The sequence below is a fragment of the Ambystoma mexicanum genome, chromosome 1q (genome assembly GCF_040938575.1).
Source record: "Ambystoma mexicanum isolate Mex_15411 chromosome 1q, UKY_AmexF1_1, whole genome shotgun sequence".
NCBI classification, from domain to species: domain Eukaryota; kingdom Metazoa; phylum Chordata; class Amphibia; order Caudata; family Ambystomatidae; genus Ambystoma; species Ambystoma mexicanum.
In genome coordinates, this window is record NC_090922.1 from 1,257,155,243 (window position 1) to 1,257,182,005 (window position 26,763).

At 46.9% G+C, this 26,763-nt stretch overlaps 1 protein-coding gene across 1 annotated transcript in view; it reads right to left on the reverse strand.

Annotated features, from left to right (window-relative positions):
* Positions 1 to 26,763, reverse strand: part of HOOK1 (hook microtubule tethering protein 1) — a 1,744,708-nt gene that overhangs the window by 887,386 nt on the left and 830,559 nt on the right. Inside the window, exon 11 of the mRNA XM_069642072.1 lies at positions 17,354 to 17,555. Within this exon, the coding sequence (XP_069498173.1) occupies positions 17,354 to 17,555 (202 nt within the window). The remainder of the gene's footprint in view (positions 1 to 17,353; positions 17,556 to 26,763) is intronic.

Consider the following 26,763-nt stretch of genomic DNA (forward strand, 5'->3'; position numbering starts at 1 on the left):
CTATGTCGTGTGTGAAGAATAGATCTAACTTCGGGACAGCCTTCACTATCTTCAAAATAGATTGTCTATTTAGTATAGTTTGTTCTCCAGACTTCGCCAGGTACTGTAACCAGAGAGTAGGGTGAGCAGAAAATGAATTTGAGAATTCTTCCTTATTTATCACATCTTCTTGCTTCTTCTTCCCCATACTTCCTTTTTGTTCATCAAGCTCTTTACCAGATGATCCTTTTGGAGGTTCACCGACTTCTGGTCAGAATAATTCAGAGTCCAACTGGTCTGAGTCTGTATTCGGGTGATCATTGAAGATTGCTCTGCTAAGGATTGAGCTTCACCCTCTGCAATTGGGTTAGGTTTATTTTTCACCATCAGAAAGATCGGAGCCTAACATTCCTGGGGTAGCTTTGATGGTTTTGATGATCCATTTCTCAAAGCATCCAACTGCCTCCAGTATACCTCGGTATGCACATTTGAGCAGGACTTTGTATTTTCCTGATTGCTCTCTTTCACAAACTCTGCTCTGGAACCCCCATCCCCTAACCATGCTGGACGGTTTAGCAATATTTGTCTCCCCACTGTTCTCACAGACTGAGGATTGGATAGGAGAGTCACACTGCACAGCCTCCTTACAGTTAGTTTTTCTCAATCTTTTCCTATGAGCATTCTGGTCACGTAAAGACTCTCCTTCACTTGCTCTTTCATCAGAATCCTTAGATTCACCATTCTGGATTAGGTACTCCTCTAGTCTCATGTCTGCCGATACCTCCCAGAATCTCAGATATTTTCTCAACCCTCTGAATTTTTCCCCTTGTTTGTGTCTTCTTTTCTTATTGTTCTTCTTCCCCGCAGCTCGGGTTGGGTTACCTACCAAGTTTTTACTTGTCCCTGCAACTATGTCTCTAACAGAATCTTTAGACCCACCTACCCCCAGTGCTAATGGGGGATTGGAGCCTCTACTCAGTTCATGGACCATTACAGGTATTACGACTCCATCTCCTTTTGTCTTCAAGATTTCAGTCACTGGTGTTTCCTCTATTAGTTTGCCTAAATGGCCACCAGTCACTCCTTTGACCGGGTGCCCCCCGCTCAACCCTTGTCTTGCTATCAGTTGATTCATAAGAAGCCGATAAGTTTCTGATGTTTTTTACAGAATTTCAACATTTTGATTCAAATCACCCAGGAAACGTTATGTTTTTATTTGGTGCAGCGTGCCCTTATTACATTATTTTGCCACCATGTCCTCGAGCATCTTAATCGCCAACTTTGTCTCACTTAACTGTATGACATTAGCAGAAAGTGTGTGTGTCTTTAATGTTTTCATAGATATTTACAAATTATCTCAAAACCAGGTTCAGGGCTGCTATTGATGGTGGCGTCAGTTTCACTCTTTCATCCATGTCCTTCATTGTTTCATGTAGTGCACCCGCACTTGTTTGTCAGGCATGTCTAAAGGAGTTGAAAATTTAGTGTTCGGTTAGGACTGAGACAAAATCTCCCTCCAGATATATCCCAGCCTCGCTCATAGGTTTAATCTCACTAATATCAGTCACATTTGCAATGTGCACTTCTTGACTTTCCAGTTCTCTCTCCGCAATGGGCAATATTTCCAGGAGACTTCTATCCGAAACACATAAAGGCGGTTCCAGCTTGACCTTTTTATCCAGTTTCTTATGTTTCTTTTCTGTTACAGACGTTGTTCCTAGTTTTAAGAAAAAGTCTTTCATTTGTTTCTGTGATTTAGTTTCCGATATTTGAGGTTCGAAAGACACACAGTGGAGTTGGAATTTGGAGTCAGGGTGCACTTGGGCTTTGACCTGGCCTGCGTTTGTTATGTTTGTTTCTATAGTGTTCAAAACACCCTATGTACCAGCCGGGGAATGAACAAGGACTCTCTGCAATGTTACATGGTTTTCAACTGTTCCTTTAGTGTTGATTTAGAACAAACAATCTGAATCCTCCTACTTGGAATATGGTCCGAAGATGGTTTTGTTCCAGTCATTTGTTTACAGCAATCTTTAATTTGATTTGTCAAGAAGACTTGGGAGTTTGTTTTTTTCACAGTGAAGATCCCACATTCTTGACTTAGTTGCAGGACCCTGAACTCTCATATTCTCTTCCCTAGTCTCTGCTCCCCCTTCTCCATCACCAAGGGGGCTGGCATAACCAGTGCTGGAACCATATATCCCAATACTGTTTGGACCGGACTCTTAGACTAATCCGTCAGATCAGGCCTTTTTCCCCGTTTGTTGTTGTTGTGGAAAACAGTCAAGATTCAGTAACTGTTTAAAACCAGTCACCTTAGCTCCATGTTGCCACTTCTTTCTCTCATACAGCCTCCCTGAATATAGGCCTGATCCAATAATAACCCAGAGGCGGAGCAATGATGGTCTGTAAGTGTTTAATTAACTATTCGTATGCCTCCTGATCTCTATAAGGAGCACAACTCAAAATCGTGGGGATTATAATGATGAAGCAACGATGTAACAATGAGGGTACAAAGGTGTTTACCCGCAGCCACCCTGACTTCCCCTATTTATATATGTCCAGCGCAGCTCCAAGTTTCCCAAAACGGTATAACAATGAAGGCTTAAAGGTGTAATACCCACAGTCGCGCTCACTTCCAGTACTTTTATATATCCTGCAAAGCTCCAAGTGTTCCAAGATTCTCTTACATTTCTGGAAAGTTTTCCTCTCTGCTGCTAGCACCGGAGAACCCCCCTCCCCCACAAGGCACACAAACACAGGCAGAGGAAGTTTCTCTTCGCAACAGTTACGGACGTACTCACAGGGGACTACACATAGAGAGCGCAACAGTTTAGGCTGTCCGTTACACTCCCAGTCCCGGACCCTTCCCGGCCAAATTACCATCCAGACTACTACTGCTTTGATGGTGATAAGTGTTTGCGTGTTTAGACGATCTTACATCAGTGACAGGAGCAGAAAAGGCTGCAACAAGACTTTCTGTCCCCACGACCACACACTGCAACATCAAACAACAAAACCGTTCACTTAGACTTACTTGCTGAATAGGTTTCAGAAGAAAGCTGGCACTGAAGAGGATTTATCTAAGATGAGGAATTTGCAGTTGAAGGAATCCATTAGAGGTTACCTTTTGGACTTTCAAAACTACAGAGTCTATCTGTTGCTGAAGTATCTTCTCTGGGTGAATGTCTGATATTTTGAGGTGAACCGGCGGGACATAGACAACTAGAGTTAAAATTTGTATTTGTATTTGTATTTGTTTATTTATAACGCGCAAACCATCAGGCCCGGGGGCATCAGGGCGCAATTTGTACAGGGTTGACTTGCTTATGGCACCTGCAAGTGTGAAGAAACAGGTACTAAGACATGACACTGACAGAATCTCTAGAAATGATAATTAGGCTGATGACAGATGTAGCTATGGATGCTGACTATTTTGCTGGCGGTGAAGGCACTATCAACAATGTCAAGAACTGTGGCTGCACTGTTCTCGTTACCATCGACTGGGCCAGCTGCAGAGATCTAGCTCCCATTTGTGGCACTTCTTACTGAAAATAATGACATTCATAAACACACAAATATCAAAGGGCTTAGCTTTCTGGAGCTCAAATATAACATCTAAAAAAAAAAAAAATACTAGCATCAATAAAATAATAGCAGCCAAAACAGTCCCTTGTCTTCATGATGGGAATTCAGAATTCATTAAAGATCAAACTAACTTTTTTCCTTAATTATGTTTTTGCCTGGTATACAAAAGACCTTTACAAAGTCACTAAGCAAAGACTTGATGGCGAAGACCTCCACACATGGGCCTCATTACAAGTATGATGGTCCAGAATTAACGTGCAGATAAGTCTGTTTACCGGCACCTTTCCGGACCAGCATACTCTAAGTTTGCCAGTGGGGTGGTCGGAATTACCTCCCGCCAAGAGCTTGAGGTCATTTCGCCGCCGCAATGGCAGAAAATAGCTGGTATTACCCGCCACCAGTATTACCAGTGCCGGTAATACCAGCAATCCCCTCATGGAGCACTATGGGACTCCATAGAATGTGGATTAACCACTGTTGCCGGTGCTTGGAATATGTTGGTAATTCTGGCATTCCAAGTGCAGGTAACGGTATTACTGTTTGGTGGTATCCCGCCGGATTTACTGGCGGGATACCACCAAACTTGTAATGAGGTCCACTTCCAACTTTGCAGACGTGTCTCCCCATTTCTATTTGCAGGCTCTTAGCAATACCAACTGATTTTCATGCAAAAGGCACAATGTTCTTGAAGGCCAATATGGAACTAATCCTGCTGCCAAGTATAGTGAGCCAATATCCATATGGGCCTTCCAAGACATTGATATTGCTTTGACCATCATTTGATCCTCAATAGACAATCAAAACAACTTCTGTATGAAGTAGGTAACGTGATTGTATGTCTCTGGGCCCCAAACAAGACTAATGGCCCTCTCGTCCACCATCTGAAGTTTCACTAAACTCTTTCAGCAAACCCAAGTAACTGACCCTGGATAAACCCCCTGTGAGAGGGTTGACTCAATGAGTAGGGATACAGAGTGAGCATAAATGAAAAATGGAGCTAAGCTGATAATGGGCAATCTTCTCAGTGGCGCTGATCTGTGGTTCAAAAGAAAGAAGTAACTCTCTGCTTACAAATTCTAGTGACATTCTTTATTTCTTGCAGGTGAACTACTGACAGATGGATCTTCTGCTTATGAGACCAGTGCAACGTGGCCTCTGCCTCCTGTGACAGTTCTGGTAAGATTAGCCATTGTCAAAGACGTGTCAGTCTTCAGAGCCCAGAACCACAGTCGCACTGCTTCTCTGCACAGGCAAAGACTCCAGACCAGCATGCTTGATGAGGTAGTGAATGGCTACTGTGTTGTCCATCAGGACTAGTACAAACTTGCACTTCACAGAGGGGAGGAAGGCAACCAGGGCAAGACTGTTTGTCCCCAACTTCAGTAAATTGATGTGCTCCTGATACTCTTAAGGGGACCATAGTCAGCTAACAATCGGATCTAACAGGTGAGCTCCCCAGCTGTTCAAGGATGTATCAGTCACCACGGTTAGCTGAGGCCAGGGTTGCTGAAGCAACACCCCCTTCAATTGGTTGTGTAGCAGGGACCCTCTTGTGAGGCCTCGAGAAACTCTGAGACCTTCAAGAGATCTGACATGTTCCCCACAAAACTGAGACCATTGGCAATTGAGGAGCCACTGGAGTGACCACATGCAAAGTCTTGCCTACGGAAGCAACTGAATGCATGAGGCCATGAGACACAACATGGGTAGGAAGGCTGAGGCAGGAACTTGTTCCTGGGTTTGGAGAACTTGTACCATCCAGAAGATGAAAAGCTCTGCCCAGGCAAGTGTCCAAGACCTTCAGATAAACCAGAGGGACTGGGATGGAGATACCTGAGACTTCTTGAAGCTCAGGGAGAATTCCAAGCTGTGCAATAGGCTGCACATTTGGCACAAATATGGTGACAACTGGTCTGGGGAGCCAGCATGGATGAGCTAGTCATCCGGGTAGGGAAAACATGAACGCCTTCCCTGCTGAAGCAAACTGTGACTACTGCGAGCCACTTGGTGAAAACCCTTGGTGTCGTCGATGGATCGAACGGTAGCTTTGCACTGGCAATGCCAATCTCAGGTAGTTCCTGTGCTTGATATGAATACGCACATGGAAGTAGGTATCCTGAATATCCAGAGACACCAACCGATCCTGTTGAACGAAGGCTTGGCGAACCTGGGCAAAAATTACCTTCTTGAATTTGTCCCTGCATAGGTACACATTCAGTAGCTTCAGACCCAAGATGGGAAGCAAGCATCCATCCTTCTGTGGAACCAGAAAGTAATTTGTATACAAGCCTCTGCCTTGTTACGATTGGGGCACTAGTTCGAGATGACGGATCTTCTCCAAAAGGAGAGGTTCCAGAGGCAAACGAGGACTGGAATGGGGTAGTCTGAAAGGCGATGAGTGAAAGGGAAACAGTATCCCTGTTGAATGACCTGCAAGGCCCAAACGCCAGACGTGATGCAACATCATTCCGAGATGAACTGGGCAATTCTAGCCCTGCCACAGGGGACTGATGAAAGAAGTGCCCTACCTAAGGGCATTACTTGGGGTGGCAGAAGGCACCATAGAGGCAGATATCTCGCTCCTATGAGCTCCTATGTCCATTCCCCATGGCAAATAGCATGGTTGTTGTTTGCCCAAGGGTTATAGATCTCTTCTGTGGTCGGCATTAGAGGTGGAGGGCCGCAACCCTATACCCCTGTTAGTTGGAGCTGGGATTTGTTGAACTGCCAGGCACAAGGACTTTGAAGTGGTTTTTGGTTTTAAAGCACTGGAACCTCTGTAAGGCTTCTTCCACCATAGCCCCAAAGAGGTTATGCCCATCCAAAGGAATGTCTAAGAACCTTGCCTGCACGCCCTGTGCAAACCTCGAAGTTCTCATCCAGGAGTTTCTCCTCACCACTGTGCACGTAGACATTGCACATCCCACACAGTGAGTCATGTTCAGCCCTAACTGTAATATCTTAGAAGACGTTTCCTTGCCATCTTGAAGTAGAGCCTCAAAGCCCTCTCTTGCCGCCCCATCAGATAGATGTTCGGCCGCCCCGGATACTGCTGACCAAAGACCAAAAGAAAATTTAGCCAGGGTACAGGAGGCAATTATCGCTCTAAGGGTAACACTGCCCTATGGCAAAAACTTGGTACTAAGTGAAAAGATCTTTTTCTAAAGATCTTTTCCAAAAGAAATCAATTTAGAAAGAACGCTCCGTGACCACACGGAGCAGTCTTTGTAAATCGAACCGTCACGCCTCTGCCACACACAAGTACGCGCAGGGGCATACAGGCTCAGCGGGACCCGGAAGCGCAGGACGAGGAGAAGGGGTAAGTGTGTGCGTGTTGTGTGTATGTATGTGTTTTGGATTGGGGTTCTTGGGTAGGGAGGGATGGGGTAGGGGCTGAGATAGGGAGGTTCTAGGGTAAAAACCGGGATTTTGAAGTAATAGCATTGGAAAGTGGGCAGGGGGCGGGGGAGCGGTCGGAGTAAAGAGGGGTTCCGGCGTGAAACCCCCCGAATTGTAAAACAAAACGAGGTGGATCTATGTGAAAAGACCTCATTGTAAGGTCTCATGAATTACGATCAAATGAAAAACTGCCACTAAAAATCTGTCTTTTTCTCATGAGACCGTAATAACATAGAGCTAAAAACGTTCTTCCCCCATGCGTCCTACCTTTTGCTCTCTCGGACCAGAAGCATAGAAGGAAACATGGACATTTTCAGGTTGGCAGCCGCAGCCTAAACCACCAAGCTCTCAGGGTAGGTTGAAAGAAATGCTGGGACTGAAGGGGTTGGGAGGCGGGGGGCTCTTTTCCAAGTCTTGGTCAACTGCAGAGACAGAGGCAAGCTTTTTCTAGGCTTCCCTTACCGCAGCCTCAACGCCGGGTTAAAGGGCAGTATTTCTTCTCCCGAGGACCTCCCATAATGTGAATAAGCTCAAATTAAATTTTCGGCCTGGAAGAGGCTGACAATCCTAGTGTCTCCACATTGGCTATCAGCCCTAAGAAAGAGGCCTGAGGCTTCCATGGAGCCTGCACCGGCAACATGTCCAACAGGGAAGTATCCAGATCACTGGGCTCCTGCAAGTCGGAAACAAGTTCCAAAGGTTATTCCGTCTCAAAATAGAATTTCTCTGGGAAGTCCCTCAAGGCCACAGGGGTTCAATCCCAAAAGGGATGGGGACACATTCCCCATGGAAGATTTCACCCATCGTTGACATAAACCCCCCGATGGGGTGTGGGGCACACTCCAGAGTAGTTCTGGCTCCAAGATAGAGGGGGCTAGTGCCATTCGCTCGATGCCTGAGGACAGAGAGTGTTGGCACAGTGATGGATCCTCACTCGAAGGAGCCGCGGCAGAGCCTTAGATGTGCTCTTCTTCGCAGGATCCCTGCCGGCTTGTCCAGGCATGGTGTGTCCTGAGTACGCCCAAGGCCACAGGTGCTGAAGGTGAAAATGTCGAGCACCTTCAACCTAAAAGGTTTTCCTTCCTCCGAGGAAGAAGAGTGCTATTGAGAGGAGCTGCTCTGAGCGTGACACCTTGCAGTACTCCTTCTTCTTCTCCTTTTGGGCTGGGGACTCATCTTCCGATCTCCGCTCCGCCTCTGGCAGGGCTCGAAATTACGACTGTATAAGCAAGAGCTAAAAGCAGCTCCTGGGTATTGAGCATTAACCAGTGACCAGGAGCTACCACTGGGGAACGAGGAGCTAGTACATATCACTCCGCGAATGTAACTTCAACATAAGATGCAAACATATCATTTTGTCCATTATTTATGACCCCTTATGTTTTAAATGGTGTATAGATGTGTTCTAATGTTTATTTATGCTCACAGTTAAACTGTGTTTGTTTGGCATCAGTTGACCTGGGAGCCAAAAGTATCTCCTGGTAGCTGTTGCTGCCAAGAAGCCAGGCTCTACTTGGCTACAAGCAGGAGCTAAACAGCTCCAGCTTTATTTAAAAAAAAAGATGTTCATTATTTTTTAACAACAAAACCAACATATTGGGCCTCATTACGAGTTTGGAGGTAGTCATGCTGTTTTTAGCGGCATTGCTACCCCCAAACTCGGGTCCGGGTCCCGAAAAATGGGAATTACCGGGCCATTCCGACCTTTGCGGGCCCGGTAATTCCCATTCGCGGGACCCAGACCCGGTACGTCCCCATTCCCATTTGAGCCCCCACAGGGCCCCCATAGGGCTCAATGGGAATGGGGAGGATGCGAACAACGGTCCCGTTAATGACGGGACTGTTGTTAGCATCCTGTTTTGCTAGCGGGTGCCGCTCTGCACGTCTGGTCTGACCAGGCGTACAGGGCGGCCTGCGAGCAGAACTCGTAATGAGGCAGTGAGGCAACAATGGCACCGGTAGCACCACCGGCGCCGTTGTTGCCTTACCGCCAGGGTCGTAATGAGGCCCATAGACTTTACAAATAGCATCCAAAGGTACATCACATATTTGTCTGTTCAAAACTCCCCACCACCAATCCTCCCACCTCCCCAGCCTATTCCACTTGCAACATCTATCATAGTGTATGATAATTTGCTTGAACTTATCTCCATGGCTCTACTCCACTGTTTGCATTGGTGTGTGTGCCTGAGACTGAGTGTCATCCTGTGCAGGGGGCATCAATTCCTGTATCTTATGTTTCCAGGCAATTAAATCCATGTTCTGTTCCTCCTGACCCCGACGGGCACTTCTTGCCACACAGCTGTTTCTGCCAGTGACCATTTATAGAGGTCACTCAACCACACGCTTATGACTGGGCCTTTATGTGCCTTCCACCCCATAGCTATTCTTCGCTTCACCAAGATGTACGCTAGCTAGATCTCTCAATATGCTAATGTGTCTTGCCTGCTTTGGTCTTGTAAACACACCTAGCAGACACGCCGCAGGGGAAGATCAGTCCGGTGATAGGCCGATCCTGGTCAGGGTCTGGTCTACTTCTTCCTAAAACGGGCTTATTTCTCCACAGGCCCACAACATATGCATAAGGTCTGCGTTGATCAGGCCGCATTTCGGACATGCTTGTTCTGCTGCCTTACAAAATGCTGCAAATTTTCTTTGGAGTTAAATATGCTCTGTGAGTAAGATATAATTGGATTAACTGTAATTTCGCATTCCTGGATACTCTCTTATGATATCCCATATTCCTACTCCAGGCTACGTCTGACAATTGGTCTTGCAAATCTGCTTCCCAGCGAGGCCAACTCTGAATCAGGTTGCTTTCTGGCTTCTCCGTCAGAATCTCATATTATCTAGATATCGCGTGTCCCCCTTCAGAGATATCATAGAGAGTTTCTATTGTTTCATCTTCCACCAATATTCCCTCCGTCCCTGACCACTTTGATTTCAGTCTATGGAGAAGTGAGGTGTATTTCATATGTTGCCGCTCCTGTACTCCTGATTCCGAAGTAACCTCATTAAAGGTCTGTGGCCCTCCCTCTTTCAGTATATCGCCCAATGTCACCACCCCTCTAGGCTCCCAATATTTCCTAACATTCAGTCTCAGCTGCGCATCCTTAAACCTCAATGTCACCATTGGGATCTGGGACGAATAGGGTGTTCCTTTACCCAGAAACCTGCAGGCTCTATGCCACATAGTCATACCCAGCTTCAGCAATAGAGGGGGCTGGTCTGGCACTTTAATCCCATCTTGTACATATGGTCTCTGCAATTTCTCCAGCAACAGTCTACACCTAGAGTTATGCCATAGGAAATGCCGGTAAATGGTGTTCAGCTTCCTAAAGAAGGCTCTGGGTACATTATACGGGACATTTGTGAAATACTTAAGCAGCCTTGAAAGCACTACCAGATTCAACAACGCGGCTCGGCCCATTAATGAGAGAGGCAGCTTGGCCCAAAACTTAATGGAGTTCTCTATTTTGTACATCGCCTTCAACGTGTTCGGAACAAGTTCTAGTTTAGGATTGTGGAAAATATAAACTCCCAGGTATCTAAATGTGTCCATTTCCCATTTGATCAGTAAGACCAGCAATGCACTCAGGGGGCATCCCGTGTACCCCGCCAGGGGAAATACGCTTGACTTCTGTTCATTTATTGTAATCCCCGAAAGCTCTGCGTAACACTCGAACACATCCAATGTATGTCGTTAATTGGTCTCTGGTTGTTGTAGATAAAGAAGCATGTCATCCGCATACAGAGAGATCAGGTGTGTACTACCCCTTATTCTGAGGCCCGCCTCGAAATATTGCTTCTGTAAATATACTGCTAACGGTTCCAAGGCCAATATAGATAACATGGGAGACCACAGGCAACCTTGTCTGATGCCTTTGCTTAGTTCCCATTGCTCTGATATTGTGGTGCCTGTTTTAGCTCTCGCAACCGGGTTGCTATATAGTAGCTTTACTCATTTGATATAAGAAGGGCTGATACCGAAAATGTTCAGCTCTGCTAGCAACCATGGCCATCCGACTGAGTCAAAGGCCTTAACTGGGTCCAGCGAAGTTGCCACCATTAGTTGGGTGCTATCTTGGGTGTGGTCGATGACGTGGTGCAATCACCTTAGGTTACATGCGATATTCCTGTTTGGGATATATCCTGATTTATCCGGATGTATACGTTTGTGAATTACTGGCTTCAACCTGTTAGCCATCAGACCTGTCAATATCTTCCCGTCTTGATTTAGCAGCGAGAGGAGTCTATAATAGCCACACTCGGTCTCGGGTTTGTTTGGCTTCAATAATGGGACTATAATCGACTCCCTTAATGACAGCGGCAAGACGCACTTGTCCAGGCATTCATTCAGCATTGCAAACAATGGGGGCGTGATCTCCAACATGAATTCTTTATAGAACTCCCTTGGTAGTGCGTCCATGCCTGGAGCCTTCCCCGATGGCAACCCCTGTATGATGTGTTCCAGCTCCTCCTTATTCGTTTCGTGGACCACTGTGGTCGGACCACAGTGGAAACTGCAGATGGGATGTCTCGCTATAATATGGGCCGTGCTCGACATTCTGTACCGGACCCCATTGAAAGTCTCATATGATTGCAATTAGTATTATGCGCTCCGCCCCTTGTTCTCCGCTACTCGGGTCGGACCACAGTGAAAGCTGTCAGATATCAATTGTTTCTTGTATAGTGTGGCACTTTCAACCTCTTGCCGCATTCTGTTGAGACTTTACATACTCTTATTTATTTCTCAGGGCTGGTTCATTGTGGGCCAAAACCAAAATCCTCCAGGATGTCGCTGTCCGTCTCTTATCAGTGTAAATTACTCAAGCGCTTACGGATGACCAGTGCTCCTAGTCCATCCGCGTGTTATCCACACAGCTCTGCTTTTGCTTTCCATCGGGGTGAGAACCGGCGCAGCCCTCACCACCTTAAGTGTGCACTTGAAACAACATTTGCCGGAGATAGCAGCTGTGTTTAAATCTTCTGCACAGCATCAGCCCCCGGCTTGGGCGGATCAGCGATAGCTGCCTTCCCGCATGCAGTACCCAGTGCAGTGAATTGCTACCTCCAGTGACCTGCCTAGTCACGCCGTATTGCAATAGTCAATGTTTACGGAGCCCTTTCTTGTCCGCCATCTTGATTCTCCCCTTGTTGGGCCTCTGACTCTTCGTTGCTCATTAACAGGCGATCGTCCCTTTTCAGATGCCTAGCATGGACAACTGTCTGCACGGCACCTTCCCCTATTCACGCATCCATTTATGTGCGCTAACACACCGTATTGCTGCAGTTATTGTCCAGGATCTTGCCGGATCAGCATGAGCCTCACAGAGACGCGTCTTACTGCATGGCTCTTTAGCCACGCCCCCCGTAAATAGCTCCAAACTCCCCTCAATGTTGAACCCTGGCCTTGCGATCTCGAACAATATCTCCTTGTGGCAAAAGGTGAAGAGGTTAGCTGCCCAGGCCGGAGAGCCTTGGGATGCATCGACCGACACAACCCACAATCTTGGGCGTTGTGCTTCCCCCCCAAATAGTATAGACAGATACTGTGGGGTCCGAAAGCAACATTGTTGACTGCAGTTTGCAGCCCGAGGCCTTCAAGGGAGTAGCTATTTTCACAAAACATGGAGTAGCAGTGTTCCTCAAGTGAACAGAGTACATGGAAAAAAGGAACTGACGTAATGGGGCACAGAGCCTCAATGTATACTGACCTCGACATCATGTCCAGTGCAAGGGGTGCAGAGGCGTTGGGCAGACCCAACGCTGAGCCAAGCTGCACCACCTGTGGGCGGAAAGATTCCAAAGATCAGCTGCACTTGAGATGGAATATCATAGATGAGGAATCAATGGGAGGAAAGTACCTATTAGAAACTTTGGGTACTTCCTGGGCTTGGGATGTATCGGCACATGAGAGTAAGCATCCTGAACGTCCAGAGACATTAACCAGTCATTCTGCTCTGCTCAAGGACCTTAAGGATCTCGGACAATGTAGCCATCATTAACAAGTCCTTGTGCAGGTACAAGTTCAAGAGCCTCAGATCTGTGATGGGAGTCAGGCCTCCACTTTTCTTCAGGAGCAGAAAGAAACCAGAGTACCAGCACTGCACCAGCTCGATGGCACCCCCTTTCAGAATCTGACCTCCAACAGAGGAGGGTTCGGAGGCAAAGAAGTCTCTTGTGCACAATGGGCCTCATTACGAGGCTGGCGGTAGCTGTGCCTGTAGTACAGGCATGGCTGCCGCCGGTATTCTTTTTTTCCGGCACCCAGAAAAGGGCAATCACTGGGTTATTACGACCTTGCCGGACCGGGTAATTGCCCTGTTCTGAGTGCTGGAAAAAATTATTCCCATTCCCATTGAGTCCCATAGGGCTCAATGGGAATGGAGAGGGTGGTAGCACCGGTACCGTTAATAACGGTACCGGTGCTACCATTATGTTCTGCTCATGGGTGCCTGTACGGCCACCAGGTCAGACCTGGTGGCTGCAAGGGCACCCGCGAGCAGAACTTGTAGTATGGCGATATGGTAGAAACGGTGCCGGTAGCCTTACCGCCATACTTGTAATGAGGCCCAATGTCTCAGCAATACGTGATGGGGATAACCAATGTATGGAGAAAATCTGTGAATAGGAGCCCAGACCACGCTGGGAGGCTGGGACTTCTTCCACTGCGTGTCTCTCTTCAAGTGAGCGAATGTCCGCCCACAGAGTTATTGTCCCAATCTGTGGGAGAGGAGGGGAGGAGAGAGGCGAAGGAGGGATTGGTAGGCAGTAGCCCGTGGACACTGTGGAGAGGATGCAAGGGTCCACGAACCTAGTGCGCCAGCATGGGAATGCATCTGGCTATATGCCTTAGGGGTGGCCTTAGGGAGGATAGATAAGGATTCAGGAGTCAGGGGACTGTTCCTCCTCTTATCAAGTTCGTAATCCGTAGTGGTCCGCAACAGGTCGCCTCCCTCCTACCCCCCCAAATAGAAGGTCCAGTATGCTTTCCTGGGCCTTCATTAATGTGCGCCACGGTGGACTCCATTATGTCCTGTGCAACTCATTTTGGCCTCTGCCAGCCCTACCTGGAAGCGTGCCTGCCGTTGCACCAGAAGTGGCCGAGGAGTGTGGCTGTGAGAGTGCCGACAGTGAGCGTGGGCCCCCTCCAGCTGCCTAAACTTGGCGTTGAGGTGCCTGTTGGTAGGCTGCGCCAAATGGGGTTTAAGCTGTGATGTGCTGACCCGAGCCGGCTGCTGAGAAGGAGGCTGTTGGGCTGCCAAGACCGTTAGAGGCATGGGAGCCGGTGTTGTGGGTACTGGCATGGCCAGCTGGGGCTGCACAGGAGCCAGAGGCACTGGAACCAAGGGCGGAGTGGCCGCGGGTGCTAGCGACAGAACCGGAGGGAGTATGCCCTGATGACCTCCTTGAGGATGATGCCCCTCTGCGGAGACCTCATGAGGGTCATGGCTTTTCAAGAAAACCCATCTTCACAGGCCAGTGGAGTGCTTGGAGGCGCAGGGCTTTGAGGGTGCTGAGGCCTGAACCCACTCTGCCTTCTGTCTGTGGAGTGTATCGGCCCTGCAACAATGAAGGGTATGCCGTGGGCCCCATATTTAGTGAAGACCAGTCCCACCTGGAAACTCGTTCCCCTACCTGTTCCCCAAAGGGGGATGGTGTCGGATGAGCCGCCAATTTATCTGGCCTGGCGGCCATTTTGTTGGGCTGCATACTGCGTGCCTGTGTCAGAGTGGTTGCCGCATTGGGCCCTCCTCTTTCAAGACTCCTGGCGGTGATGGTTGAGGCCTACCATGGAAAAAGGTTCTGTGTCCCGTCCCTAGCGAGGGACGCCCATACAGTATGGAGGAAAGGGGACCGGACGTAAGAGTACTAAAGAATTGAAATTGCGGCAGCCTGCAATTATATATTGGCCATGATGTCACGTCCGGCATCTGGGAGTCCAACAGCTCTGGGCGGAACAGACCCCCCCCCTGATGGTTAAAAAAGTTTATGAAGACAGCTGACACTGGAGATAGAATATATAAGATGAGGAATCTGTGAGAGGAAGGAGTCAATTACAAAGAGCGTTAGTGTGGTAATCATTTAAAGTACAGTACAGAAGTTGTACATTTCTGGTAATTGTGAATACAAGTATTAAACAAGCACAGGGTAAAACAATAAAACATTTATATTCAGAAATGAGTGAGTACCCATGTCTTTTGGTTAATTGTTGTCAGAGATAGAAAGGCCAGAAATTCCAAAGCTGGTCCAGTGATTTCCAAAAGAAAACAAATCTGGCACCCAGCCCAAACTTACAGAAGAGCTTGGCACGGATCCACAAAGTGGTAGGGCCCCAGTGGCGCTGCCTGCTAGAGCTGAGAGACGCACAGACATGAATTGAGAGTCAAAGCCAAGCCCCCCGGTGCAGAGAAGACACAGAAACCGTCCGCCCAGCTGCAGTTACCACATGCAGTATTTTTACCTAACCCCACTAGTGTTCTATGGGACTCCATGATGCAGAATAACAGATACTTAAATCAGGCTGTCAATTACTGCCACCATACAAAAAAAAGAGTTGGATTTAATGTTACTCACCTGTGAATTGGAAATGTAACACTTTGTGAAGGATTATGCTAACAATTTTTCCCATTGTTGCCAATTAAGTGCATGTTGATTTACACACCTAAGTGATTAGTGCACTATAAAACCACACAAAACATGTTTTATGTGTCACATATAAGGTGCAGGGCATGACAGGCAGGCCTGGAGTCTGGTAAGGGAAAGTTACTTATTTACAATTCAAAAACTGGATCATGGGCATCTTCATTGAATTTGTAAACATTGAATATTTCAGCCCACAGAAAAAACTCTTTTTGACAAAAAAGATCATAAATAAAATCACATTATAAAATCAAACATATCTGGCCACTTGTGACCAATTTTCCACTATCCAAATGCTAGAGAGTTTCCCAGCATATCTAACTCCCACAAATTACAGCCATAGAAGAACAATGACTAGATAGGTGGTTTCTACCATATTTGCCAAAAGATTACTACTGTGCCTTTAAGGTTCAGGTATTCCCGACTCCCATCATGCACCTTGGTGGCAGTTACATCCCTTTCTCTCTTTTTTCGGCCCTTTGAGAAAAGATCTTGGCACACACTTTACCAGCTTCTTTGTAGCTTTTATGACGTTTAAAACATTTTGTTTCAAAGATGTACACAGTCAATCAACATCTTTTACTGTAGGCCACGTAGCAAACACGTTTTTATTCTGTCAAGGTTGGCGTTTTTAACACTTTTCCCACAGTAAATTACCCGTACTATAGACACAAGATCACCTTTTGTCAAATGCGTCTCCTATTGTGGCAACGAATGAAAATAGATGATCATGCCTTGTGCAATGATTGTCTTCCTGGCAGCCATAAACTTAAGGAATGTCAAATTTCTCCGAAAATATCTAACCGTAGGCTTGAGGAAAGAGAATGCATACGGCTTAAAGCCTAGCAGGAAGAGGGCTCATTTAAGGAATCAGAATTGGGGCTTCTTCATCAACCTAAATATGGTAGTGCAACCACTGCAAGCATGACGATGTTGAAGAACGCAAAGCCAAAACTCACACCAGTGTCATGCTTGCCGTCAGCATCTAGGACAGTGGCTATTGCAACTCAAACCCTGACACATGAGCTTGGACCACAGAAACCACCTAAATTGACCCACCTGCCATTGTTGGCTTCAATTCCGTTCGACAGAATGTTGTCATCCTCAACGTCCGGACATACCTCTTTGAAGACGCAACATTTTAATGGTGCAGAACTCTATTTCAGGTCAACATTATGGGGCTGCTAAAGCAGCCAAGAAGCATCAGAGAAGGCCAGAAAGAAGGACACATTCAAAACATCTGTCCTCAAAGAGCAGGGCAACCCAAGGTTTCCAACCCTTTCAAGCACTGACAGATCTGATTAGACGCATTTCTCACCTTGGACTCCATCTCTCCTCCAAACAATGTTTTTTAGTGGATGATTTTCAGAATTTTGAGGGTGACACTGAAGCTTAACAAAAAGGTCTCAAAGCCAAGGCAGGAAAATCCATTGCATTTGACGTATGGGTTACATAATCAACAAAAACAAAGTGTTTCTTAAAGGAGACAATGAACTATTAGGGGTTACCCCAAGGGTGGCAGGCCCATTTTCTTTTGGTCTGACTCTGAACTAGTAACCAGAATTTTGCATGAATATTACAGACAGGATGACACACTATAGGATGATTATTTAGCTGGCGAACAGAACAGATCTGTGAGAGAAATGGTGGCAGTTTTAGAGTTTGACAAAAGTGTGAAATAAATTCCCCACAGTAAGTAAAAAACAAGATCTAATGACTGGTGGCTCATGAAGCTTCTTACCTGTCTTTTGTAGGTTTCCAATTGTGCACGTGCCGCGTTTGCCTTCTTCAGTTCGTCCTCTAGGCTAACAGTGTTATGCATGTACATCATGTTCGTGTCCTCCAGTGATTTCACCTGCCTGCGGAGATCACCCAGATCTTCCAATTTTTTGCGGTATGTTTCAACTGTTGACTCAAGTTTAGTTGCCTTATCTGATGTCGCTCTAAAGTCCATAGAGAAAAAAATACAAATTACTGAGTTTTACAAATCAATTTCTTTGTCTTTACCTATTTTACATATTTTATTCCTAGGATTCTTTGGGTGCAGAGTTATCCCTATACCACTTTTGACAAAAAAATGCCTTAGAAGTGGATCTGCTCAACCAGAATGACAATAGCGTTGTCACAAAAGAACAAATACATATCTCTCAATGTTCTTTCTGGTGGTTGTTGTTGAATTTGAAGCACAGCTGTTCTTTGAAACCTTTCCCACTACCTGGGGTGGGGGGAGCAGCGCAGCACCGCAAGACGCCTCTACACATACCACGTCGGACATGACGCCATGGGCAGTATATATTGCAGCGCAGCACCCCGGGACCTCAGTTCCACCCAATTTCCGAAGCACTCTGATGCTTAGGGACCATGGAACCGATGGTATACTGGCTATCCGCCAAATGGGGCAGGTATGGAGGGTGATGAGGAATCCATGGGGAGAATCATCCATCAGATAAAACATTACAGAGAGGTAAGTCATTTGTTCTTCTAATAGATTCCTTTCTCCCACCGATTCCTCATCTATGATAGACTCAAATAGCAGTAGGCAGTTCTGGAAGACAGAGGAGTGCAAGGACACCTAGACCGCAAATCTCTGCAGGACCGCCTGTCCAAATGGGCATCTTGTTCTGAAAGGGAACCCAAGCAATAATGTTTTGCAAAAGTGTGCAGAGGCACCCAGGTTGCCGCTTGACAGATTTCCAAGACAGGGACTCCACTCTGCAGGGCGTAAGTGACAGTCTCTCCTCTGGTAGAATGAGCTCTGAGAGTATCAGGCACATCTTTTCCAGCTAGGTCATAGAATTCAGAGATACAGAGAATAATCCACCTTGACAGAGTCTGTTTATTCCTAGTCTTGCCAGCACATGCACCAACATAACCAACAAAAAGCTGATCATCTTTCCTGACATCCCTCATCCGAAAGACAGAGTAGCTGAAGGCCTACACCAGATTCAGATGATGGAATCATACCTCAGCCTTGGAAGGATTGGGCGGAGGAAAAGAGGTTGAAATCCGAGACCACTTTCGGTAGAAATGATGGTCTCACTCTCAAAGTCACCTTCTCTTTGGAGAAGATCAAATAATGAGGTTTAACAGATAACACTGTGAGCTCACTCACCCATCTAGTGTAAGTAATAGTGACCAGAAAAATCACCTTAAGGTTGAGCATCCTAATAGAACAAGAATTTAGGGACTCAAATGGAGTGCCCATCCAAAATGTCTGCACCAAACACAAATCCCATGCCGAAACCACAAACTGGTGTGGAAGAAACTGATTGCACAAACACTGTAAGAAGTGCATAACTGTGGGGATTGTGAAGAAAGAACCCTGTACAGGGGACCTCTGAAATACTGAGATAGCAGTATGTTCCCCCTTCACAGTGCCGATCTGCAGGCCTGACTTGTCTAAACACAGAAAAAAATCAAACACAGGGGTGAAAGGACAGGGTTAAGGATCCCAATCACTCTCCTAGTTTCTTTGAGCTGAGAGAAGCACATCCTGGATGTGTCAGAGAAGTCACACTCCTTGTTTTCTCAGCTGTGCAATAGCCAAGCATGAAGATCAGCCTGTTAAGGTTCGAATGGAGTATCTGCCACTTCAATTGGGAAATCAGGTCCAACCTCAGCAGAAGGCGCTAAAAGAAAGGGCAGAGGAACATGTCCAGCAACTCTTGGCACCACATTCTCCATGCCTAGTCAGATGCGGTCAGAATTAGCCTGGACCCGATTAGGCGCAGCCTCCTGAGAAACGGCAGAAGGACAGGGATCGGCGTGAACACATAAAGGAAGTTGAACGTCCACTCGAAAGTCAGTGCATTCCCAGAGCTCCCTGCTGAGGAACTTCCCTGGAGCAGAACAACTCGCACTTCCTGCCTGTTCATACTGGAAGCAGAGTAATCCACTTCAGGAGTTCCAGAGAAAATCTTCTCCAGAACTTCCTGACAGAGCTTTCACTTGTGTAAGGCCGACGTCTGCCTGCTTAATGCATTTGCTCTGATATTCTCTCTTCAAGCAAGATGGGCAGATGTCAGCGAGACATCGTTCTCTGGAGCCCAGAACCACAGTTGCATTGCTTCTATGCATAGCAGCTGGGATACCACCTTGCTTGTTGAGGTAGTGCATTGCCACTGTGTTGTCCTTCACAACCAGTACAGTCTTGCATTTCAAAGAAGGAAGAAAGGCAACCAGAGCTTGCATGATCACCCTCAACTACAGCAAATTGATGGGCTCCCGAGACTCTGAGGGAGACCACCGTTCACTCACTGCCAGGTCGGACAGGTGAGCGCCCCAATCGTTCAGGGGTGCATCAGTGACCACCGTTACTTCCAGCCAGGTTTGACAAAACAACACAAATGCCAGCAGGTTGTCTAGCAGGGACAAATGTGAAAGTTCTTGAATCACACAGCTCGACACTTGCAGACAATCTGACATGTGACTCTGAAAGTGCGACCACTGCCAATGAAGGAGCCACTAAAACGATCTCATGCAAGCAGGGCTTTCAGGACCACCAGAATGCTGGAGGCCATGAGCCCCAGCAAATGCAGAAAGGCTGAGGCCAAAATGTCTCCCTGTGAATGAAGGACATGGACCATCAGAGAGATGTTTGTCACTCTATCTTCAGGCAGGAATGCCCTGCCAGGCGACAGTCCAAGACCGCTATAATATATCGAGGGACCGGGTTGGCTAAACTCAAGGAAAAAGCCCACGCTGTGCAACCGACTGCAAGTAGGCAACAGATGTGCTGATGCCTGATCTGGGAAGCAAGCTCGGACAGGCCAGTTGTCCAATTAGAAAAAAAGCATTAAATCCACCCCCCCATGAGGTGAGCTGCCACCACTGCCACCACTGTCAGCAGCTTGGCTAAACGGCAGGGCTCTGAACTGGTACTGATGTTGGCCCACAACAAACCTCAGGTACATCAACATGGAAGAATGTATCCTGAAGGTCCAGAGAAACCAAATAGTCCTGCATATCGGGAGCTTGCAGGATCAGGGGCAGAGTCACCATTTTGAATGTGTCCTTCTTCAGATCCAAATACAACAGCAGTAGATCTAGGATAGGACGCAAGCCTCTGTCCTTTTTCGGCACTAGAAAGTAAGTTGAGTACAAACCCTTTCCTTGTTTTGTAGTGTGGTATCAGGTCTACCGCACCCTTTGCGAGAAGCTAATGGATCTCCACCAGACAGTGTGGTGAGCTGTTGCACAGTCAAGCCTAATGACTTAGCCAATACCTTGGATGTCTAAAACCTATGCAAAACTTCATCAGCCTTTGCCCCAAAGAGGTTAACATCGTCAAGTGGAATGCCCAGAAGCTTAGCTTGGACGTCCTGGTTGAAGTGCAATATTTGTAACTCTATCTTCATGTGGGAATGCCCTGCAAGGCGACCGTCCAAGACCACCACAATAGATTGAGGCACCTGGATGCTGAAACTCACGGAAAAAGCCCAAGCTGTGCAACAGACTGCACGTAGGGAACAGATGTGCTGACCCTTGATCTGAGAAGCGAGCTCGGACGGGCCTGTCGTCCAAGTAGAAAAAAAACATTAAATGCCACCCACCCACCCCTGAGGCGAGCCGCCACCACTGCCAGCAGCTTGGTGAAAACCTGGGATGCGGAAAAAAGGTGAAATGGCAGGGCTCTGAACTGGTACTGCTGTTGGCCCACAACAAACCTCAGGTACCTTCCTGTGCTTTTGAAGGATAGGCACATGGAAGAATGTATCCTGAAAGTCCAGAGAAACCAACTAGTCCTGCAGATCAAGAGCTTGCAGGATCAGGGGCAGAGTCACGATTTTGAATACGACCTTCCTCGGGTACAAATTCAACAGCAGTAGATCCAGGATTGGACGCAAGCCTCTGTCCTTTTTCAGGACCAGAATGTAAGTTGTGTACAAACCCTTTCCTCGTTTTGTAGTGTGGTGTCAGTTCTACCGCACCCTTTGCGAGAAGCTAACCAGACGGTGTGGTGGGCTGTTGCACAGCCAAGCCTAACGGCTTAGCCGATACCTTGGATGTCTGAAACCTATGCAAAGCTTCATCAGTCTTTGCCCCAAAGAGGTTAACACCATCAAAGGGGCTGCCCAGAAGCTTAGCTTGCATGTCCTGGGAGAAGTCCAACATTTACATCCAAGAATAGCGATGAATCACTGAACTAATTGCAGTAGCGCAACACACACACTCTGCCGTATCAAGTACTGGCTGTAGAATCTGGTGGGAGGCCATCTTGCCATCCTGGACATGAGCCAGGAAGCGCAGTTTAATGTCACCTTGAGAAAGGTGATTAGCAACCATGTCCACAGTGGACCAAAGGCTAAAAGGTAATTTTCCCAGTGCACTGGAGGCGTTCACCACCCAGAGAGGAAGACTTCCTGAAGCAACCACCTTCTTACCCCAAGCATCCAGCTTTTTACTTTCCCTGTCAGTTGAAGAAGTTGGAGAAGTGGACATCTGTAATTTGGCTGTAGCAGCCTGCAACACCAAAGACTCAGGGGAGGCATGGGTGGACGACAATGCTGGATCAGAGGGGGCTGGGCAATGTTTCTTTGGCAATTCTCTATCTGCTGAAGGTGCAAAGGTGGGCCTCTACAGGCGCTTTAAAAGGCAACAGTGTCTCCTTTTTAGGTCCCAAGTCCAAGATGTCAATCAATTCAAACTAGATCTTAGAACTGGATGGGTCACAGAGCCCGATAGTCTCAGTGACCTTGGAAATAGGTTTCTGGAAGGCTGCTTGAGGTTTTCATGGGGCAGGAAATGGCAAAATGGCAAAATCAGAAGAGGTGTCAAGGACGCTGGACTCCTGGAGGTCCTGAGAAAAGCCCTGAATATCTGTACCCTCCTCAAGAAATTCATCCAGGAAATCTTTCTTCTCTGGCATACATGGCCTTCATCCAAAAATAAACCAGGCCCCCCCACTTAATCGCAAAATGTGACCCATCTTACACATGAAGGGAGTCAGAGGAAGCAGAGCATTTTCCAGAGGCGCTCTGGCGTTTCTTGCCTGACTGGCGCCATCAAAGTGGTGGCCGTAGCCGGCACCGAGGTCTCTCAACGCACCAGGGTGGGGCCTGCTGGCACTGTGAAAAGTCGCTGCCCTTGGGGATCAGACCAGAGCCTGGAGGCATACATGAATGTTCCCTTTTGGGAGTATTGCTGGTGGGTCCCATAGGAGTAAATGGCACCATAGGTGCTGGGGCCAAAACCGCTGGTACCTTGGCCAAGATATCGAGCACCTTCAAGCATAAACTTTTCCACTCCTCCAAGGTGGATTAGGTGGGAAATGGTACCTGTGGCACCGCTTCCGGGAAGTGCTTAGAGCAGGGTTTCCTTTTCTTGGAGAGGGATGGTGAGAAGACCAGCTTGGGGAATGAGACCTCTTGCAATGCTTCTTCTCTTTATCTTTTCATGGGGGTGACCTGTCCTGGGAACGATGCTCCGTGCTGCATGACCTCGAATGAGACAGAGAGACTTCACTTTTAACTTTGTGGAAGTGGGTGAAAAGTTTTGCCGCCCTTTCCTGGAGGGCCTCAGGATGAATGGATTGGCCGCAAACTACATTGTTGAGTATTGTGCTTCTCCCCCAGGCAGTCAAGACAAAATCAGTAGGGATTTGACACCGACATCTGCCGGACGCAATCCGTTCATGGTATAAATCCCAAAGCCTCGATGAAAGAAACAAAGAGTGTGATCCCAATGTGAACAGATTGTGTGGAAAAAAGGAGCGAAGGTCACAGGGAGTTGCATTGCGATATATACTGGCCCCGACATAATGTTTGAAATGGGGCTCGTGGTTATGTTGAGCACAGCCAATGGAGAGCTACTTTGTGCCCCTTGGTAGGGGAAACGTTTCAGAAGAGCAGCTGTGCTGCGAATACAATATAATAGTTGAAGTAGATGTGTGAGGAAGGATTCGCAAATGTGCCTAAATAACAGAGAGATTTAACTAAGTGTTGACTTGTGTGGATTCAGGTAAGGCACAAACAAAATCAAGATTGGAATAATGATTAGTGCACTTATTTCACGTTAAACAATGAATTTATGTTGCAGCAAACCCGACGAGTGTTTCTGGCCAGCACAACGGCCCCCGATTAAGCTCTGTGAAGATGATGAACCACCATCTCTATCCTGAAGAGTTAAGCAATCAGTCAAGACCTAGCACCAATGCAGGAATCAGAAATTATGATACCAAAGCCCTATCCAACCTTTAGATGTATGGACTAGTCGACCTCTGTGTTTCTCTCTGCATCGCCAGCATCTTTCCCTTCTTCAATCCTCCCTCTCTTTGACCCTTATCCCAATTTACCATTGTGTCCTCTCCTTCTTACCGTCCTTCTCACACTATTTTGTCTCCTTGCCTTTCCGATCCCCTCTACCTGTTTTTCCTTTCTACTTTCTCCTCTTCACTAAATGCTCCCACCTTTTTTTCAATTTTTGCACTTGTTCTCACACCCTATTTTCTGTCTCCTTTCCTCTACCTTTTTCATAATCCCAGTTCTCTTTCTCAATCTCCACCACCTCTAATCTTTCCCTCTCATCCTGTCTTTTCTCTACACTTTACTTACCCCTCTCCCCTTCCCTTTTATCCATCTTCTTTCACCCCTTTCCTTCACATATTTTTCTTTACTTCCCTATACAATCTCCCCTTTATGCTTTGTTGCTCTTTACTTCATTCACATTTTCTTTTCTTCTTCTAACCCTAGCTCCTTCTTTAACATTTATTTTCAGTTTGTACACTAGATAATTTCTCACTCACTCATTCTCCTTTCGCCCACCACTGTTAGGCAGAATCCTCTGCAGTACCCTTAGTGAACACTACAGACAATGAAGACTACAAGTGGTAGTACAATTTCACCTTAGTACAAGCCTGTACTATGCAGTCAGACTTATCTCAAGAGCAAATGAGCAGTGATAGGGATTACACAAAGGACTATAATCACTGTGACTCAAACAAACACTGACTCAAGGTTTCTGGTTAAAAAAATATAAGCACATTTATTTTTAAACCATCTGTTCACGAAACACTTCACTTCTATTAAACAAAAGCAGGCTCTAAATATACTACACACAACCAATTCCTTTGGTTCAGGTCAATTCAAGGTAAGTACATTAGGATTTGACAGACTGGTGTTGTGAAACAAAAGACGTTACCGGGGGTTAAGTAGCGCTCAGTTTTTGACAGTAATGACAGTTTGGTCTTACGAAAAAAAAGCGTACCCACGGTAAGAATTATAACTGTAGTCAAACACATTCAGCACATTGAATTAAAACCAGGGAATAGTGGATACAAATCATAGGCAATACTTTTGTCAAGGCACTAGAATCAGAGGACGTGTTCTAAGAGACAGATAAAGTCAATAGGCCTGCACCAGTGTCAAAGGGAGCAGGGCTCTGTTGTCGGGGATCACACGATTAGAACAGTTTGAGATTAACGTTGCCAGGAGTACTGGATATTGTCAAAGGGAGGCAAAAGTTATAAGAGGGAAGGAAGAAAGGACAAGCCTTCGGCATGGAAAAGGGTTCACACCGATTCCACCAGGTCGGACGGAGAGAACGACCAAATGGACACAGTACCTTATTGGAATGAAGAAAGCTGGTGCTACGGCAGTTGTTCCTGGTAGTTCCTGCAGACTCACGGTTCCTGGAGCTTCAGTCGTGGGGACAAGAAGGAGGACGTCTGGAGCGATCTGCACTACCCAGGGTTGAGGCCAGCGGCAGAAAAGCAACAGTGAATAAAATGTGCGCTCCTTTAAAACAGGAGAGGGCTCTTCTGATGGCTATCCGGACCACTACAGCTTCGTGCAGCGATTTCGACCCAGAAGAGGATTCTCTGGCTGTAGAAGGTGAGCTGGTTGATCCGACCAGGCTCAAGGGAAGACTCCAGACTGGATCTTCTCTGTCGTTGAAGGGTAGATAGCTCAGCACTGCAGCAGGGCTTCACCAGGACCCAGGAGTTGAAGCAGCCGTCTTCTTCTCCGCTTCTCTTCGGTTCTTGCAGTTCTAGTGGCGACTCTAACTTCCAGCTCAAGAGTCCTGCAAAATCCCCCATTCACACAGCCTGGCTGTCAATCACACAGCAGGGGGGTTGTCCAGCCCGGACAACCACCTACGCCAATGGACACAAAGTGCAACTTGGGTCTCCAAGGAGACCCTGTGCAGAGGGTTACTAAACCCCTCCCTCACATTCAGCCCTTCTAGACACCCAGATGCCAAAGGGGGGCTTCTTCGCAGAAGCCCGCCAAAGGACAGCGAACAAAGAAGGCAAACCTGGTTTGGCGCGAAAAGTAAAACACAAGAAGGATGTTAACAAAAAGAAATGGTGACTAAACCCGACCGGAGCCAAAATAAAATGTATTTGGTCAAGCGGGTTTAAGTTTGAGGGTAATACAATAGCCTAAAACAGTACCACATTTATATACTATAATCGCGGTAGAAAGTTTAGGGTAGATACCACTGCCACCAGTCAAGTCTTAGTGTTAAGGGAGTGAAACAAGGCTCCTGGAGGTACAGACAAAAAAGGGATCAGAGTTAACCCTTTCCAATACTCCATGTAAGATGGGGTGTAATGGGTCTGTAGTTTAAGTGACTACATAAAGTAAATGGAAACTTTACCTGTTTCTGGGGGACAGTAGTCAGCCCCAAAAAAATTGAGTCACTGGGAAGTCTCAGAGACAACCCTGTGCCACTGCAATGAAGGTGCTGTGTAACACACACAAAAGGTTGGGCTCATGGAGTGGTGTGGCTCCAGAGCCCAAGATCACACAAAAAGTAGAAATACACATGGCAAAACACATGTAAGAGTGCGAAAAAGGTTCACACTCTTACCAGGTGGAAGAAATTAACCCCAGAAATGCAGCAAAGCTGCTGAGGGACTCACTAGGTAAGGGAAATTAGCCATAAAGGAGAATTATCCCTAACACTCGCCCTCCCCCAGACTAAGGGACAGGAGTATTTAATCCACTCCTGGATGGATCTCTTACCTCTAGTCAGTTAAAAACATCCTAGAGAGACCATCAACATTTTTTTTTTTAAATATATTTTTATTATTTTCAAATACTAATATACAACTGATAACGTATTCCCTCTTCCCTCGCCCTCCCCCCTCCCACCCCGGAAGTTCTCCTGAGTGTCTCTGTTCTTGCCTGGGTATGTCTAGGAACTAAA